Genomic DNA, 15,249 nt, shown 5'->3' on the forward strand with positions numbered 1-15,249 from the left:
TGTAAAAAATAAGTATTTTATTATTAATTTCTACAATATGTTTGTTCAATCTGTTATTCAGGAGGCGTGTGTTAAAACAAGTCAATTGTACAACGTCTGACGACCACAAACAGCAGAGTGAACCTGATCCATCAAGCAGTGACTTGTCTGCAGATACTGTTATTTATTTAGGACCTGTTGATGAAGCTACTGATGGTGAACATCCACCTGTCTATTTACCTGGAATCAATTCCGGAGATAATAGATGCGCCATGGGAAAAGCTTTGCGGGGTTCTGGTGCAGAAATAAAGTTATCTAGGCAAGAAATCATCGAAATTACTCACCAGTTCAAATATTTTTCTTTTTTATATTTAAATTATTAATTTATACTAAATCAGGTTACCGCCTACACATAAGAAAGTGACTTCGTCACCTGCAAAATCTTCACCCGCCAAAAAGAATGTCCAAAAAGATCAAATTTTAAGTAGTCCTGCAAGAAGTAGTCATAAAGGTAGCGAAGAACAGTGGATCGATGGGCCGAGGGTGTCTAAATCAAAAGTTGCTGAAGCTAGGTTTGTATTTAACTATATGTAGTACAAAATATTTCAAACCTTTATTTTCAATATATCCTTTACCCAGGTGCATGATGAAATTACACTCCGACCAGATCAAACAACACGAAACCTGGATAGACGGTCCAGCGATTAAACTTCCAGTAACGCATTCGACTGGTGGTTATGGTTTTATGGACAGCCACAAAAAATCCATGATACGACAATGGGTTGAAAATTCCACTTCACAACTGCAAAGCAAACGTACTCCTACTAGATCATATTTACCTACTCCAACTAGTCTACCTATTGCAAATCACGAAGAGATGTTAGAAATTGAAGTTACGGAAAAGAAAACAAAAATTGAAGAAAGTGTTGTGAAAACTGGTCTTCGCGAGATGAAACCAAGTGATGCTATCAATGAGCAAGTTGATGAGGAAGATAGTAGTGAGGAAGGACCTTCAGAAATTCCTCCTGCGTTGGAACTAATCAGGCCTTTATCTACAGATAGTTTGAATGTTTGCAACACACAAGACTCTTGTTTGCAAGTGACTGAAGATGACATCGCAAGATGTATGTCGGTAAAGGATCATCCTTTGAGTGCTTTGAGTTTTAGTGATGTCACAGCTGTGTCTAGTTTCAATGGTATTTATGATACATTCAGCGAGTGTGATATAGATGAAAATTCCCGAAGGCATTTTGATCAACTAGCCAAGTTACGAGAACTTTTCCAGTCCCAACTGGCAATGGCTGAGGTTACTCCACATTATGGTGCCAGCAGTGTTTATAGTGAGCCAGTATATAGAAGAGCTGACGGCAACGGCAGTGTTTACAGCGAACCTGCATACAGAATGTACGGAAAATCAGAGTCCAAACCAGATCTTGTGATTGATCTAAATATGGCAAACGAACTGTGTAATCTGAGACAACCAGATGGCGCTTCTGATCCTAATATAAACGAAGACTTATCACTGCCAATTGTGAGTTTAGTCTCCGTAGATGCACCAGATGTCATTTGTTCTTCTTCTGCCATCATAGTACCAGTCCAGCAACAAGAACTGTATGACAGTGGTCACGAGTCTACTCCAAGGGCTTCTAAACATTCCGGGATTTCCAGAAGAGCGGAAAGCGGTTACGACAGTGTGGCTTCTAGTAGTGTGGTCAATGCAAATATGAGTTACCATAAAACTCCAAAAAATACCAAAGTGAAATGTAAATACCAAGGTGATAATAAATCTTTTTGTAGCTGGCTGAGGAATCCATTTACCTGCGCGAATCCTGAGACTGATGCTGAAGTGAGCGATTTTTAAAATATTTTTTGGTGATGGTTGCTTTGTCCTGTTTGGGTACAACTTTGCGGAACCATTCTTACCTCTAACCAGAGATTACCTAATAGAATGGATAAATGATATTATTCTGAATCTGAATTATTCAGCATCTGTTGTGTTAGGTGATCTCATTTTCAAACTTAATCTATTTTCTATGGCTATTTTTATATAATACTAATGTCATATATTTACAACTTTTCTACTCTATTCTGGGCAGACTCTTTTAATTGACTCCATCATAACAAAAATTTTTGAGGCATTTAGAAATTGTTTTCAATGACATTGATTGGTTCGAATGGCATCTTTTACTTAAATTTAAAACCTTTTATAATGTTTGACAAATAGTTTTATTTTTACATTAAAATTCAAGAAACTGGTATAAATAACGTCGACCTAATTTATTTACCCGAAACCTGTTTCATTATAGAAAATTTAAACTAATTGTAACTAAAAATTCAATTATCAAATGATATAGAAAACCTGAGCAAATTTTCAATCTAGGCAAATTAGCTTTTTTGACATCGAATTTCTTCCATGATATTCATCATCGTATTCAGTTTTTACTAGGTAAAGCGTAATTCAACTGACAAAAAATATAAGACTTATAATATGACTAACACCGAATTATATTTGATATGACATATTATTATAATTATGTATAGTAAACGTAATTATAATTAAGGAAAATATTATATAAAATAATATAAATAAATTTTGATATTATAATATACGTGTACTCATATTTATATTATACATAAAATACAAAACACATATCTAAACTAAATTTTAAAATCGATGGCGTAAAATTTTGAACCGAAGCGGTTTCTATGTGGAAAATTAGCATGTTTGTGCTATTTTATAAATTTCATTTTTTTATTAAAAATTTGTGGTATTAAATAATGACTCCAATTATACCAAAGTTTGTGACAAGGTATCAATTTATCTTAAGGAAACAGATCGCATATTAGCAAAATTCTGGTAAAGGCCTGATTGGTGATTTTCTAGACCTTTTTTAGAAATAGTACAGAAATTTGCACTCTTGCTTAAGATAAATTTGTATGTCACAAAAATTATAAATAATTACAGAAAAAACTGACGAACAAGCGATTTACGTTAAGCGACAATTTGATAAATTTAGATTTTGGTGCTTATGTAAGGTATTAGCATTTTAATGCTATTCATATTATAAAAATAATTAATAACAAAATTTGCATTTATGATTATTACTATGCAGTTCATAATGTGAATTTTAAATTAAAACTATCGTTTTACATGCATGATGAGGGATAAAGTGAAAATTTATTTCAACTTGACTAAAGTTACTTTAATAGTTCTTCCTTGCAGTGCTTGCCTTCTTCGATGGATTTATTCTAAAAGTTAGCAAATTAAAAGTTAGTGCAAATAAAGAGAAACATATAATTCTAATTTGTTAGATAAGGGTGAGGCTTAACTAAATTTAAAGTTTGCATTAATTAAGATATTGTTACTATTTAATACTATATCAGAAAAAGCGAATTCGAAAAGTTTCTTCAATTATTTTTGGCTGTTGCGTTTATGAGATAATTATAAAATTTCTACATATTAGTTAATTATTTATTTTATTTATTGTAGACATCTCATAGAAAGATTGTTTGTATGTCTATGGTTCCATACATTTTCCAATAACGAATCTTCTTTGAAATCAAATTAAAAAATAATTGAGAATTTCCATAAACATATAGATATTATGAAACCAAATTTAGTAAATTTAAAAGTCCTAAAAGTCCTAGAAGTGAAATTGAGAAATAACTCCTATTACATATGCGTAATCGTTAGTTTTACAATTTTTTTTTACTATGTTTAGAAGCTTTAAATTTTTGTACCTCAAAAGTGTTTTAATCAATATTATTAGTCAATATTTAGCATTTTGCTACAAAAAATACGTTTGGTCAAATATACAAATGGAATGTGAATCAATTTAATAAGAATATCGATATTCTTTTTTGTGCAAATTTAGTTCAAAAATAGGAAAAAATTGTGAATAATTTTACATTTTTAGTGGAAACTTGATAATTGCATATTAATTGTTGCTTTTACTTATAATGTATTTTTAAAATTAAATTAATTACACAAAACAAGATTCTAATTTATAAAAAATCCTGGATTGACTCAATTTATTGCTTCTATAATAAACTTTTTTTTGATATCACGAATAAATTACTTTCAGTAATTTATTAAGTATTTTTAACACTTCTAACTGTCATTTTTTATGCATGTTCAAAAACTTCTGTATGCAAAATACAAATATTAATTTTTTTTTTGGTAAACTCAGTTTTATTTAGCAATCAGAAATACATAAAGATTCCTACGAGCTAAAATGACAAAATATTCATTTTTGATTAAATATTTTGTGTTTTTCATTGGATTTTAAATATCAACGTTAAATCTTTTACAAACCTCAAATATCTTACTCATTGAAAAAAGACTTATTGAAAAAATATGTAGACTTTAAATATTAGAAAATGAAAGAAACAGGTTCAAATTGGTTTCCTATAGTTTATTTGCTTCAAAATCTGTATTCTTTGTTAATTAAACTAAATTCTAACTAACTATAGAGCGACTCTATAAATTTTCAAATCAGTATCAATTTATACTTTTCAGACCTAAATCAAATAGAAAAAAAAATAGTAGCAATATCTAAATTAATACAACATGTAATTAATCCATCACAAGGATACTAATGCCAATTTTAATCCACAATCAAAGCCTTTATTGGCTTCGTATAATATTATTAATATATTCTTCCTTTATCTCTGAATAAATTTCAATAGAAGGCAAGCAAATTCTGCTTTGAAATGAGGGCTGTCTTTGATGTGGTTATATGTCGTATACGTTTTAGTACGATATATAAACTTGAGCCAATATTGCGTATACGGTATATAATAAAAAAAATTACACACGCACCCATATATTAAATTTATAACTAATAAAAAATTATTAGTTAATAATTATCTATAAGTTGCACTCTTTGTTAATAATAAATTGTGGTTAAGTCCGTTGTTACATTTTTAGATGAAATTTTTATTAATGTATGATAAGTTGGAGAGGATTGGGATGTAGTTGTAGGATAAATTGTATATCTGGAAAAATATTAAAAAAATTGCAAGATCGTAATGTATCCTATGTAATGAAAATATTAATTTGTGTCAATAATATTTTTCAGATACATTACGATTTGGGCATCAGTTAATAGTAAATCGATCGATAGTGTATTTATATTTTAATTGTGTATTTTTCTCGGATTACTTTTTCAATATGACAATCTTTCAGCAATATATCAATGCAGTACAATAATAGATTTTGTAACTCTACCAAAGAAATACCAAACAAATCATATTAAGGACCAAGTCGTATAATTTTAATAGTCACAATAATTCATAGATCAAACTACATTTTGTACCGAAGAATAAATACTGGAACTAAAATTAAGATTATTGCAGTAAAGTAAATAATTCTTGTAGGCGTGCTAAATATTTTGCAAAATGGTTTTACATAATATACATTCTTCAATTTTAATATTCACGAAAAAAAGTTCTGGCGACTCAAATAATTTGAATTAGAAAAATTGTATAAGGAGTATGTTTTTCATTGCAATTGAATTTTTTCTCGGTTTATTTTAGAAAAAATATTTTTTTATTATATTTGAAAATCTACTCTATTTCTTCAGTTTTAATTCACAAACTATTAAAAAATTCTGTCGTTTTTATATAATTGAAATTTACTCTTCCTCTTATACCAAGTAACTTGAATAACTAAGACATTGTATAAGTGCAATGTTTTTCACCCCTATTGATTTTTTAAAATTTCTTATCATATTAGAATTTCAAAATCTACTTAATATCTTCAGTTTTAATATTTTTTTTTTAAATTTTAGCATTTCTATTTAATTAAAATTTACCCTTCCTCATATATCGAACCTCATATATCCTCAAATAAGAACTATGTTTTTTATTCCTATTGTTTTTTTTTTAATTTATTAATACATTATTTATTTTAAGAGCAGAATTTCAAAATCGACTTTATTACTTCCATTTTAATATTGGTAAAATAAAAAATAAATCCTGACGACCCAATTAAGTTAAAATTTGCTTTTCTAATATATCATGTAATCGAAATTACAAAAAATTATATAAGTTTGTTTCTCATACCAATTAAAATTTTGATTCTGTTTGCATGTTTTTTAAAATCATATTTATTTTAAAAGCAGAACTTCAATATTTATTTTAACCTACTTTAATACTTCCATTCAAAAATTTTTGTTAAGTATTCTTGTTACATACATTTTAATATGTATTTACAAAACAAAAATACTGCCAACTTTTTGTAATTAAAACTTGCTTTTCCTCACATACTAAGTACTAAATTATTAAATTAGTAATTACTAAAATAACGTATACTAAATATGTTTTTCATAGCAATTTTTTCGGTTAGTTTATCTTTGAAAAATGTGAAACAAGCCTACGAATTTAATCTAAACAATTTTAGCGTGTGAAAATATTTCTTGTTATATTTTAGTTATTTGACACGATTAGAGAACTAAATTTACAAAATAATAAATACAATGTTTAATTTTTCGCAATCTCTGTTATATAAAATAATTAAACGTTTAAATCGAGTTTTAATTAGCTCTGCTCAGTAATATTTTTAGTCTTTCTAATCGTTTGATTGTTTAATTTTAATAAACTAGTAACAAATCTAATTCTAATCAGAATCTATCTTACTAGATCCATGCTTTTCATAATATTTCCTATATAATTAATATGCAATTACCGATTTTTTTAAAAAAATTATATCTTAAAAAAATTGATCTTTCCTGATTATGATATAATGATTATGATATAATGAACTTATAAAATTTTGGCAGTATCCATTATACTAGTTTAAAACTTTTCGACAGAAAATCCGACTTGTTTATTTTATGCTTGCATTATAATTGGTTCAAGTTATTATAAGTTTTTTGTTCTAAAGATCTAGTTTTATGATGTGTAAAACTTTTTTAAAAGATACTCCTTAACGTAATAATAATAATAAATAAATATTTATCGTGATGACGTTCTTTCTTTATAGAAAGTTGTTTTCTAAAGGGTCCGCTAGCAAAGGATTTTATTCAAGTAGTTTATCTTTTAGTTTCAACTTCAAAAAAAAATCCTGAGAAAATATTCAGTGTCTTTTTTTTATTTATTGCACTTTTAAAAAAAATTATTTGGCAGACCCTTTAAAAACAATAATAGAGGTAATTACCCTTTAAAAACAATAATAGAGATAATTACTTTAAAGTTTGAAATAATTATATACCAAAATCCTATTTCTAGTAGAGTGAAAACAATCGTTTTTCCACTATTTCACCAAGTTATTTAGCGCCAAAAAATAAACAAATTTCGAATAAACCATTAGAAATTCCTTCCATTCGTCTGTGCTTACAAATATTAGGCAAAAGATTATTTTTTGTTGAGCAATGTGTGTGTGTGTTTCGCTCGATATATCGCCATATGTGCGGCACATGTGTGGCCGGTCGACCATTTTCTGTTCTATATATTATTCTTTCCGAAGAAAGTTTATGCATTCCCATATAACAAACATGACATAATCAAAAACATTTGCAACTGGAAACTATTTAACAAAGTTCAAAGAGAACCGATCATTAAATATATCATAGAGGATAAAGGAATAATTTATAGCATTGAATGGCATTTACGGCTTGAAAAAATATTTTTGTTAGAAATTGCAATCTTACAATCAGAAATTTTTGTTTGTTTTTATCATACACAGTTTATATAAATATAGAACCTTTAATTTTAAATACTTTCTTATTAAAATATTTATTTTAAAAGCAGAATTTCAAAATCTACTTTGTTACTTCCATTTTAATATTCACAAAATTAAAAAAAAACTACTTTATTTAGGCGATTCTATTTAGTTAAAATTTCCTTTTCTAATATGAAATTAGTAAAGAAAATTACAAAAAATTGTATAAGCAGTATGTTCTTCATCGCTATTAAAATTTTGATTCAGGTTGTTTGGTTTGATTATACACAGTTTATATAATTTTAGAACCTTTGTTATTAAATGCTCAAACATACAGTTTTTTTTGAGAAAATACTATAAATAGTATGACTAACTAGTGGTGCATGGCATTGTTTCAAGGCAAATTGCTGAAACTTCTCGTATTGTAATTTAAAATGTTTAAAAACTTAGATTTTTTGAAAATTTTGAATTTTTATAAAAGCGAGCGCTAAAGTCTAAACAGTTAATTATTTTGATTGAAATATCGTGAAACTTCAGCAAAATCCTATAAAAAAAAACTAATTGAAAAACATTCTTGTTATGAAACCTATACAAATGTAAATTAATTAACTTCCCGTAGGGTAAGTTATTGTAATGGGCCGAAAATCGGAATTGAAAATTTTTACATTTCTCGACGTTTTGAAGGTTTCTGAACGTTTTGGCATACCTCAGAAAAAATGGATGTGTGTGTGTGTGTGTGTGTGTGTGTGTGTGTGTGTATGTATGTGTGGATACAAATTTCCAGTCACGTTTTAGGGCGCACGGATCAACCGATTTGAATGGTTCAAAAAACATTCGATTCCTATTGATTGGGAAAAGAGCTGATTAGTTTTTGGCAAAGGCAGGTCCAGCCGTTTCGGAGATACGGAGCAAAGAGTGCAGAAAATAGAAATCGAATTTTTGAGCGAACGGAGTATCCGATTTGAATGATCTAAAAACATTCAATTAGTAATGATTGGGAGAAGTGTTTATCAGTTTTTGGCAAAGGCAGGCCCAGCCATTTCGAAGATACGGAGCTAATTATGTAAAAAATGGCAGTTTTTGAGAGAACTAAGCGTCCGATTTAAATGATTCAAAGAACTTTCTGCTTGTCTTAACAAAATAATTGATTTTGGAATTTTTTTTTTTTTTTTTTTTTTTTTTTTTTTTTTTTTTTTTTTTAGTATTTTGTATATCGAAAATATTTCAGATTTTATTTTTAATTCTGACTATAGTTCTAATATACTTTAGAAATAATTTCAACTCTGCAATTCGTTTTATATAATTCTTATAAATATTAGACAATGTTACAATATTTATAATAATATATTTGAAAACATTCAATATTCCTCGAACATTTCGTTACGGTGCGGGAAGTTCCAGCAATTTGCCTCAAGGCACGATGCCATAATTGCCTCAAGACAGAATTCCACTTACAGCTAGTTTATACTTATTATTAAAATCTCTATAAAATATCTGATAATTTAATGTGCATACGTCTAATGATCATTTTTTGACCGCCAAATGACATTTTTTCATTATTTTTATTAAATCTCCAGATCCTGGACTTGCCTTTCTTAAACATTTAACCATTTCTTATTCCATCAATACAAGTAAAATGTTTTTTGAATTATTCAAATCGGACGCTCCGTTATCTCAAAAACTGAATTCCCATTTTGGCAGTTTTTGCCCCGTATCTCCCAAACCGCTGCGCCTGCCTCTGCCAGAAACTAATTAGCACATCTCCTTATCAATAGAAATCGAATTTTTTTTTGAATCATTCTAATCGGTTGATCTGTGTTCACGAAATTGTGGACGAAAAATTGTATCCAAACACACACACACATACATCCACTTTTTCTAAGGTATGCCAAAATGTTCAGAAACCTTTGAAACGTAAAGATATGGAAAAAGTTTCATTTTCGATTTTTTTAGATTAATCTAACGTAACCTGCGGGAAGTTATTGAGTAATAATTTTAACGTTATAAAAAATATTATTGTTATAAAAAATATTCATTTTTCATATAAACTTTTGTAATATAATAAAAAAAAGGTTTTAGTCGAAGAAAAGCTACTTTTTACCAACAGTTTGCAGGATTAATTTTTTATGCTATTTTATTTTAATTTTACACATCATAAATTTCATCCAGATTTTAAAACACTTTAATTTTTTTGTTTCCAAAGTGAGCAAATAACTTTTGATTATTTAAATCTTGTTTTAATTTCTTTTGTCCAACACATATCTTTATCTGTTAAAAAAATATATTTCTTAAATAATGTAATTCAATGCAATACCGTAAAACTTCATCAAATTCCTATAAAAAAATTATTAAAATATCTGCAATTTACTGAGAGCTTATAAAAAAGTTTTTTGTCAAATTATTTATTTTGCTCGTGCATATTGAAAAGCAATTTTTTATAAAGAACGGAATCGTGTTTAAAATTTATATTAAAAAAAATTGTAAAAGTTTTCATTCTTAAATGTTCGTAAAGTCTAAACAAAGGTGGCTAAAAATATTCATTACTAAAAGCACTTTGTTCCTTTAAAATAACAGTTTCGAAAAAATAGAGCAAATAACTTGAAACATTTTAACGATTTTTTTAAATATTTATTCACGATTTTAAAACATTTTTTTAAATTGGTTTTTTAAATTTTATTTTATTATAAATTCTAGTAAAAATGCACTATATGAATTTATTACATAGACATCACCGTATGTATTATAAAGTCTGTATATATTATGTCTCATAAGCGTCATTTATATTAAAGTTATGACTATAAATAAAAACGTTTTTAATTAGTTTGCAATGCTATTATTAATGATTATTATAAATTTATATATACATAATATATTGATATGGAAGTAGTGTTTGTACTATAATATTTTATACATGATAGTTTTTTGTTAACCGCTTGTTCATATTTGTATGGACTGTATTTATAATATTTAATATATATTAATCGTAAGACAAATGTGGGGTTTTAATGTATTTATTCTTACAGATTTTTACAGAAAGAGGGTTTTTCATCCCATATAGGGTGCAACCTGACAACAAACAGTAATAGTGATATCCATTATCAATCAAAAATATTTCTAGTAAAAACAGCTTTTCTGGGTATTACTAGCAAATGTTAAAATATAAAAGACAAAATAAATGATTAAAAATTAAATTTGAATTACAATTGGGTTGCCTTTGGATAAATTGAAAATAATTCAAAAAGACGATCTTCAATTTTGGGAGAAATTTATGAGCAAAAACAGAAAATACCCAGGAAAAATATTAAACAGTTAAATGAATAATAGTCTATCTTTGTTCCATTTAATATTTCCTAGTATTTAGAAAGCAACAAACGTAAATTCTGATTATTAAATAAATCTTGCAATTGTTTCGGCGAAACCTGCTTAAAGTGATTTCATATACAAAATGACTCAACTTATGTGTCATGTATTTGTAATATTTACTATACTTTGAGATAAACATCAGTTCCTATGCAAATTAGTTAGGTGTACCTGCAGATATATATATATATATATATATATATATATATATATATATATATATATATATATATATATATATAAAGATCTCGGGTTATGTTGTTCGTCTCAATACACCTCCGAAACGGTTTGACCGATTTTTATGAAATATTATAATCACATACTAGTTCAGTATGACTGTGATTTGGCCAACATTTATTTTTCGTATCCTTTAGTTAAGTTTTCTAATTTTTGTACCAATATCATTTATTTTATTTTTTTAAATTTGTAATTTAACACATACAGCCATAAATTTTCTTCTACCACAAACTCTTATTTCTTAGTAGTTTAATCGAATAATTTTCCCTGCTTTCAGTCAGAAATGTTTTCATCAATTTGAAATCACATTTTCTTAAACTTTTGAAAAACCTTAAATTTTACTTAAAAAAAAATTATTCTTATCAGGAGTTTTCCTAACACTTGACTCTCGTTGATTAGTTTTGCAAGACGTTCAGTCGATCGTTTTTTTTTAGAATTAGCAGAAAAATGCTAAATTTTTCATAATTTTTGTTGCAAAAAAATTTTGAACCAATTTTAAACATTTAAAATCTGTTTGCAAAATGTTATTCAGGAATTTTGCTGATTATTTTTCTCATAAAAATTTTCTGAAAAAAAATCTCTTTGGCGATTTTGATGAAACTTTGTATGATGGTAGAGTTCATTGGTGTTAACGAACATTCTAAAATATTATAGGCTTACGAAAAGTGGTTTATTCATAAAAAAAATATTCAAGTTTGGAATAATGGGCTGTGTTAAATATTTATAATTCTACCGTTACAATTCGTTAAAATCAATTATTTTTAAGTAATTAATAATATACGAAGTTTTATTATAAATGTGCTATACAATTGCATTCTAATCAACTTAATACACTGTAAACTATTTTTAGTTATTCAATAAAATTATATTAAATTTTTATACAATGTTGAAATAAAATTTTTCGCACAAACTATTAACTAAATATTTTTGCGCAATGAAATTTCATATAAAAAAATTCAATGGTCATAACCTTACACACGGTCAATTTTTTGTATTTGTAACGTAATATAAAATATTTGTCTGTTTTGATATAAATGAATTTGATTACACTTTTTATTAGATAATCAAATTAATACGAGTAACTCTTGTCTGTTTGAAATGAATATTAGCTTATTAAAAATCATTAATAGTCGTAATTTATAGTTATTAATTAAAAATTGCCTTAGGTTTAGTTTTGCAATCAAATCAATTGATCATCATGATGATCATTTATTGTATTACATATAGCCATTATCTCAAATAGTATTATCTAATATATTATATTTTGATCCATGTTAGATTGTTATTATTAGAATTTCTCTAATACTGATGATATATTTTTAATGTGATGCTGGGAAGGGGCTATTTTCAGTTAAATCTATATTTTCAATGTTATACTGCTTGATATCAAGCTGTCCGAGAAGCCCATTGAACTTAAACCCTTTAGTTGCAAGACTAAAGCTCTCACCTGTAGCACAAAATATACCAAAAAATAATAATATTGAATTAAAATAAATAATTTGGATTAAATTAGTTTTTCCTATAGTAGCACTCATCACAAAAGTTAAAATCATATATTTATTATCCCGATTTATTTTTAACACCAAACAACTAAATATAGCAAATGTCATTCAAAACCGTTCAACTTGAAATAATCATAATAATAATGTTAGAGGAAAAGACCCTGGTGATACAAAAACGGAATAATCTGTTAATGTCGACATTATCAGTATAATAATTAAACATGCCATTAATTAACAGACATTTAACTTTAACGAGGAGTTCATTAGCTCTCTAATCAGATACACATGTCGGCGTATCTTTTTAGGAATATTATATGTATAAAAATATACATATATTTTTCACTATTAATTCACTGTGTATGATATATTGACCCACAAGATCGAAAAAGCTTCCTTTTTCATTCATAGTTGAAAAAGATGATGCCGGCTTTTTTGTAATTCGAACCATTTATAGATGTAAACATATTAGAATGGTAAAGCAGGGACTAATTGGAAATTTAAAAAAAAATAGTGGCTTATGGCATCGTGCCTTGAAGCAAATTGCTGGTACTTCCCGTACCGTTCAATATTTATATTTTATAGACAAAATATAAGAGCTTATAAAGTGGACGATTAGATATCAATTGGATATAATAAAGGACATTGTTTAATGTTTATCAGAATTACATAAATTGAAATGAAAAGTTAAAACTATTTATTTGAAGTATATAGTGATGTTTAGAACTTTAGCTATAATTAGAATTAGAATTCGAATTAATTTTGATTTCCAAAAAAAAATTTTTTGAAAATTAAAAAAAAAATCTTTCCCCAAAAGCAATCGTTTTGTCAATACAAATAATTCAAATGCTTAGTTTTCTCAAAAACTGTCATTTTTTGCATATTTAGCTCCGTATGTCCAAAACGGCTGAATTTACATTTGCTAAAAATTAATCAGCATACTCGTATGTACCCATCAATAGGAATCTATTGCTTTTTGATTTATTCAAATCTGATCATCCATAGGCCCGAAATCGTCGAAAATCATTTTCGATTTTTGGACGATTATAATAGCTACAGAAAGTTATAAATGACATTAGACCTTAAGAGTCCAGTTGGCTTTTGTGATGATACTTCTGAAAAACATTACCTTTTGGAAGGCAACTTACAAAGACATTTGATATATTTTTATTAATAGAATTTTTCTAATACTGGTGGTGGTAATATATTCTTAATTTAATACCTAGGAAATGGGTATTTTCTTTCATAAAATTAATTAAATTTATATTTTCTAGTTTTCTTCGGACAGTCTGATATCAGTTACTTGTTTTTTTTTTATTACTATTTATCCTAGCAATCTAAATGAATGTATTCAATAAGTTGTTGTGATGCATCATTTAGACCTATCATAATTATAATTATATCTACATTTTTCAGTTTTACTTGGACAGTCTGATATCGAGCAGTAGTGATATTAGTAATCACTTATTTTAAATTGCTATATATCTTAAAAACCTGAATGACATATATGAAATATTTAACAATTAGGTAGGTGCTCCGAGATGTGATGGAATTAATTTTCTTGTTTTTTTTTCGAAATTACTTTTTTATTACTCTTTACATTTCATGTTTTTTTATGTTATTTGAATAATTAACAATAATTGCGCCGAAAAAAAATGTATTAATTTGAAATTGTACAGAATTAAAATAATATATGATATCATCACAGAATTAAATAATAAATGTCTAAAATGTTTTTATTTTTCAATATAATGGCTTAGTGTTTTTTTCGGGTTAGAATGCAGAATTTGATTAAAACTTGAGTAATAAGATTTTTTGCTGAATGATGGAGACATATTTAGTAGTCGAAACTGTACAAATTAATATAAATATTAAAAATTTAAAAAAATAGTATTAAAAACCCTGAGAATTTTTACTAGTCATATCAATACACGTTACAATCTGAGGCATGTTATAACCATTTAATTTCATATGTATAAATGCCCACAATCATCTTGTTTATTTACAATTTTGCCATATATTTCAAGCATTCCATACGCATTATTTTTATTTAAATATCAAATGTTAAATCTAACAAGTCATTATATATAAGTAGTAAATACCGTTATAAAAATTGTATGCTAAATATTGCAACAAATGCATGATTATACAGTGCTCGTCAATTTCAAAAACAAAATTCTTAGTATACAGTATTTATAAAATATTATATATTTTGTACAATTAATAAAAGTATTTATATTTTATTATATTTTCAACTGAAACTAATTTTTTTATTTTCTGCATTATTTTCACATTAATCTTAATGGTGTACCTTACTTGGATCATCCAGGTGATCAAATCCATATCTTTCAAATAAAATTCATATACCCAAATATAGCTTTATTACATGGTGTTAAAATCTACGTTAGACTCACCTAAAAATTTTTAATTTACATTTTTAGATTTCCAATTCGACCCTGGCCCTTTCTATATCTGTTCACAAGTTCTATAAGATTGTTAGACGCGTCTCAA

The 15,249-nt window shown here is 26.7% G+C and overlaps 1 protein-coding gene across 1 annotated transcript in view; it reads left to right on the forward strand.

Moving 5' to 3' along the window:
* LOC113384706 (kinesin-like protein CG14535) overlaps nt 1-15,243 on the forward strand; it is a 402,038-nt gene extending 386,795 nt beyond the window's left edge. Inside the window, exons 7-11 of the mRNA XM_026622465.1 lie at nt 65-298; nt 378-551; nt 619-1,825; nt 14,155-14,265; nt 15,180-15,243. Of these exons, the coding sequence (XP_026478250.1) occupies nt 65-298; nt 378-551; nt 619-1,825; nt 14,155-14,211 (1,672 nt within the window). The 3' untranslated portion in view covers nt 14,212-14,265; nt 15,180-15,243. The remainder of the gene's footprint in view (nt 1-64; nt 299-377; nt 552-618; nt 1,826-14,154; nt 14,266-15,179) is intronic.
* Nucleotides 15,244-15,249: the final 6 nt, after the last annotated feature.

The sequence above is a fragment of the Ctenocephalides felis genome, unplaced genomic scaffold (genome assembly GCF_003426905.1).
Source record: "Ctenocephalides felis isolate EL2017-DRISC unplaced genomic scaffold, ASM342690v1 CF-g0.4_SCAFFOLD_03571, whole genome shotgun sequence".
In the NCBI taxonomy this organism is placed as follows: domain Eukaryota; kingdom Metazoa; phylum Arthropoda; class Insecta; order Siphonaptera; family Pulicidae; genus Ctenocephalides; species Ctenocephalides felis.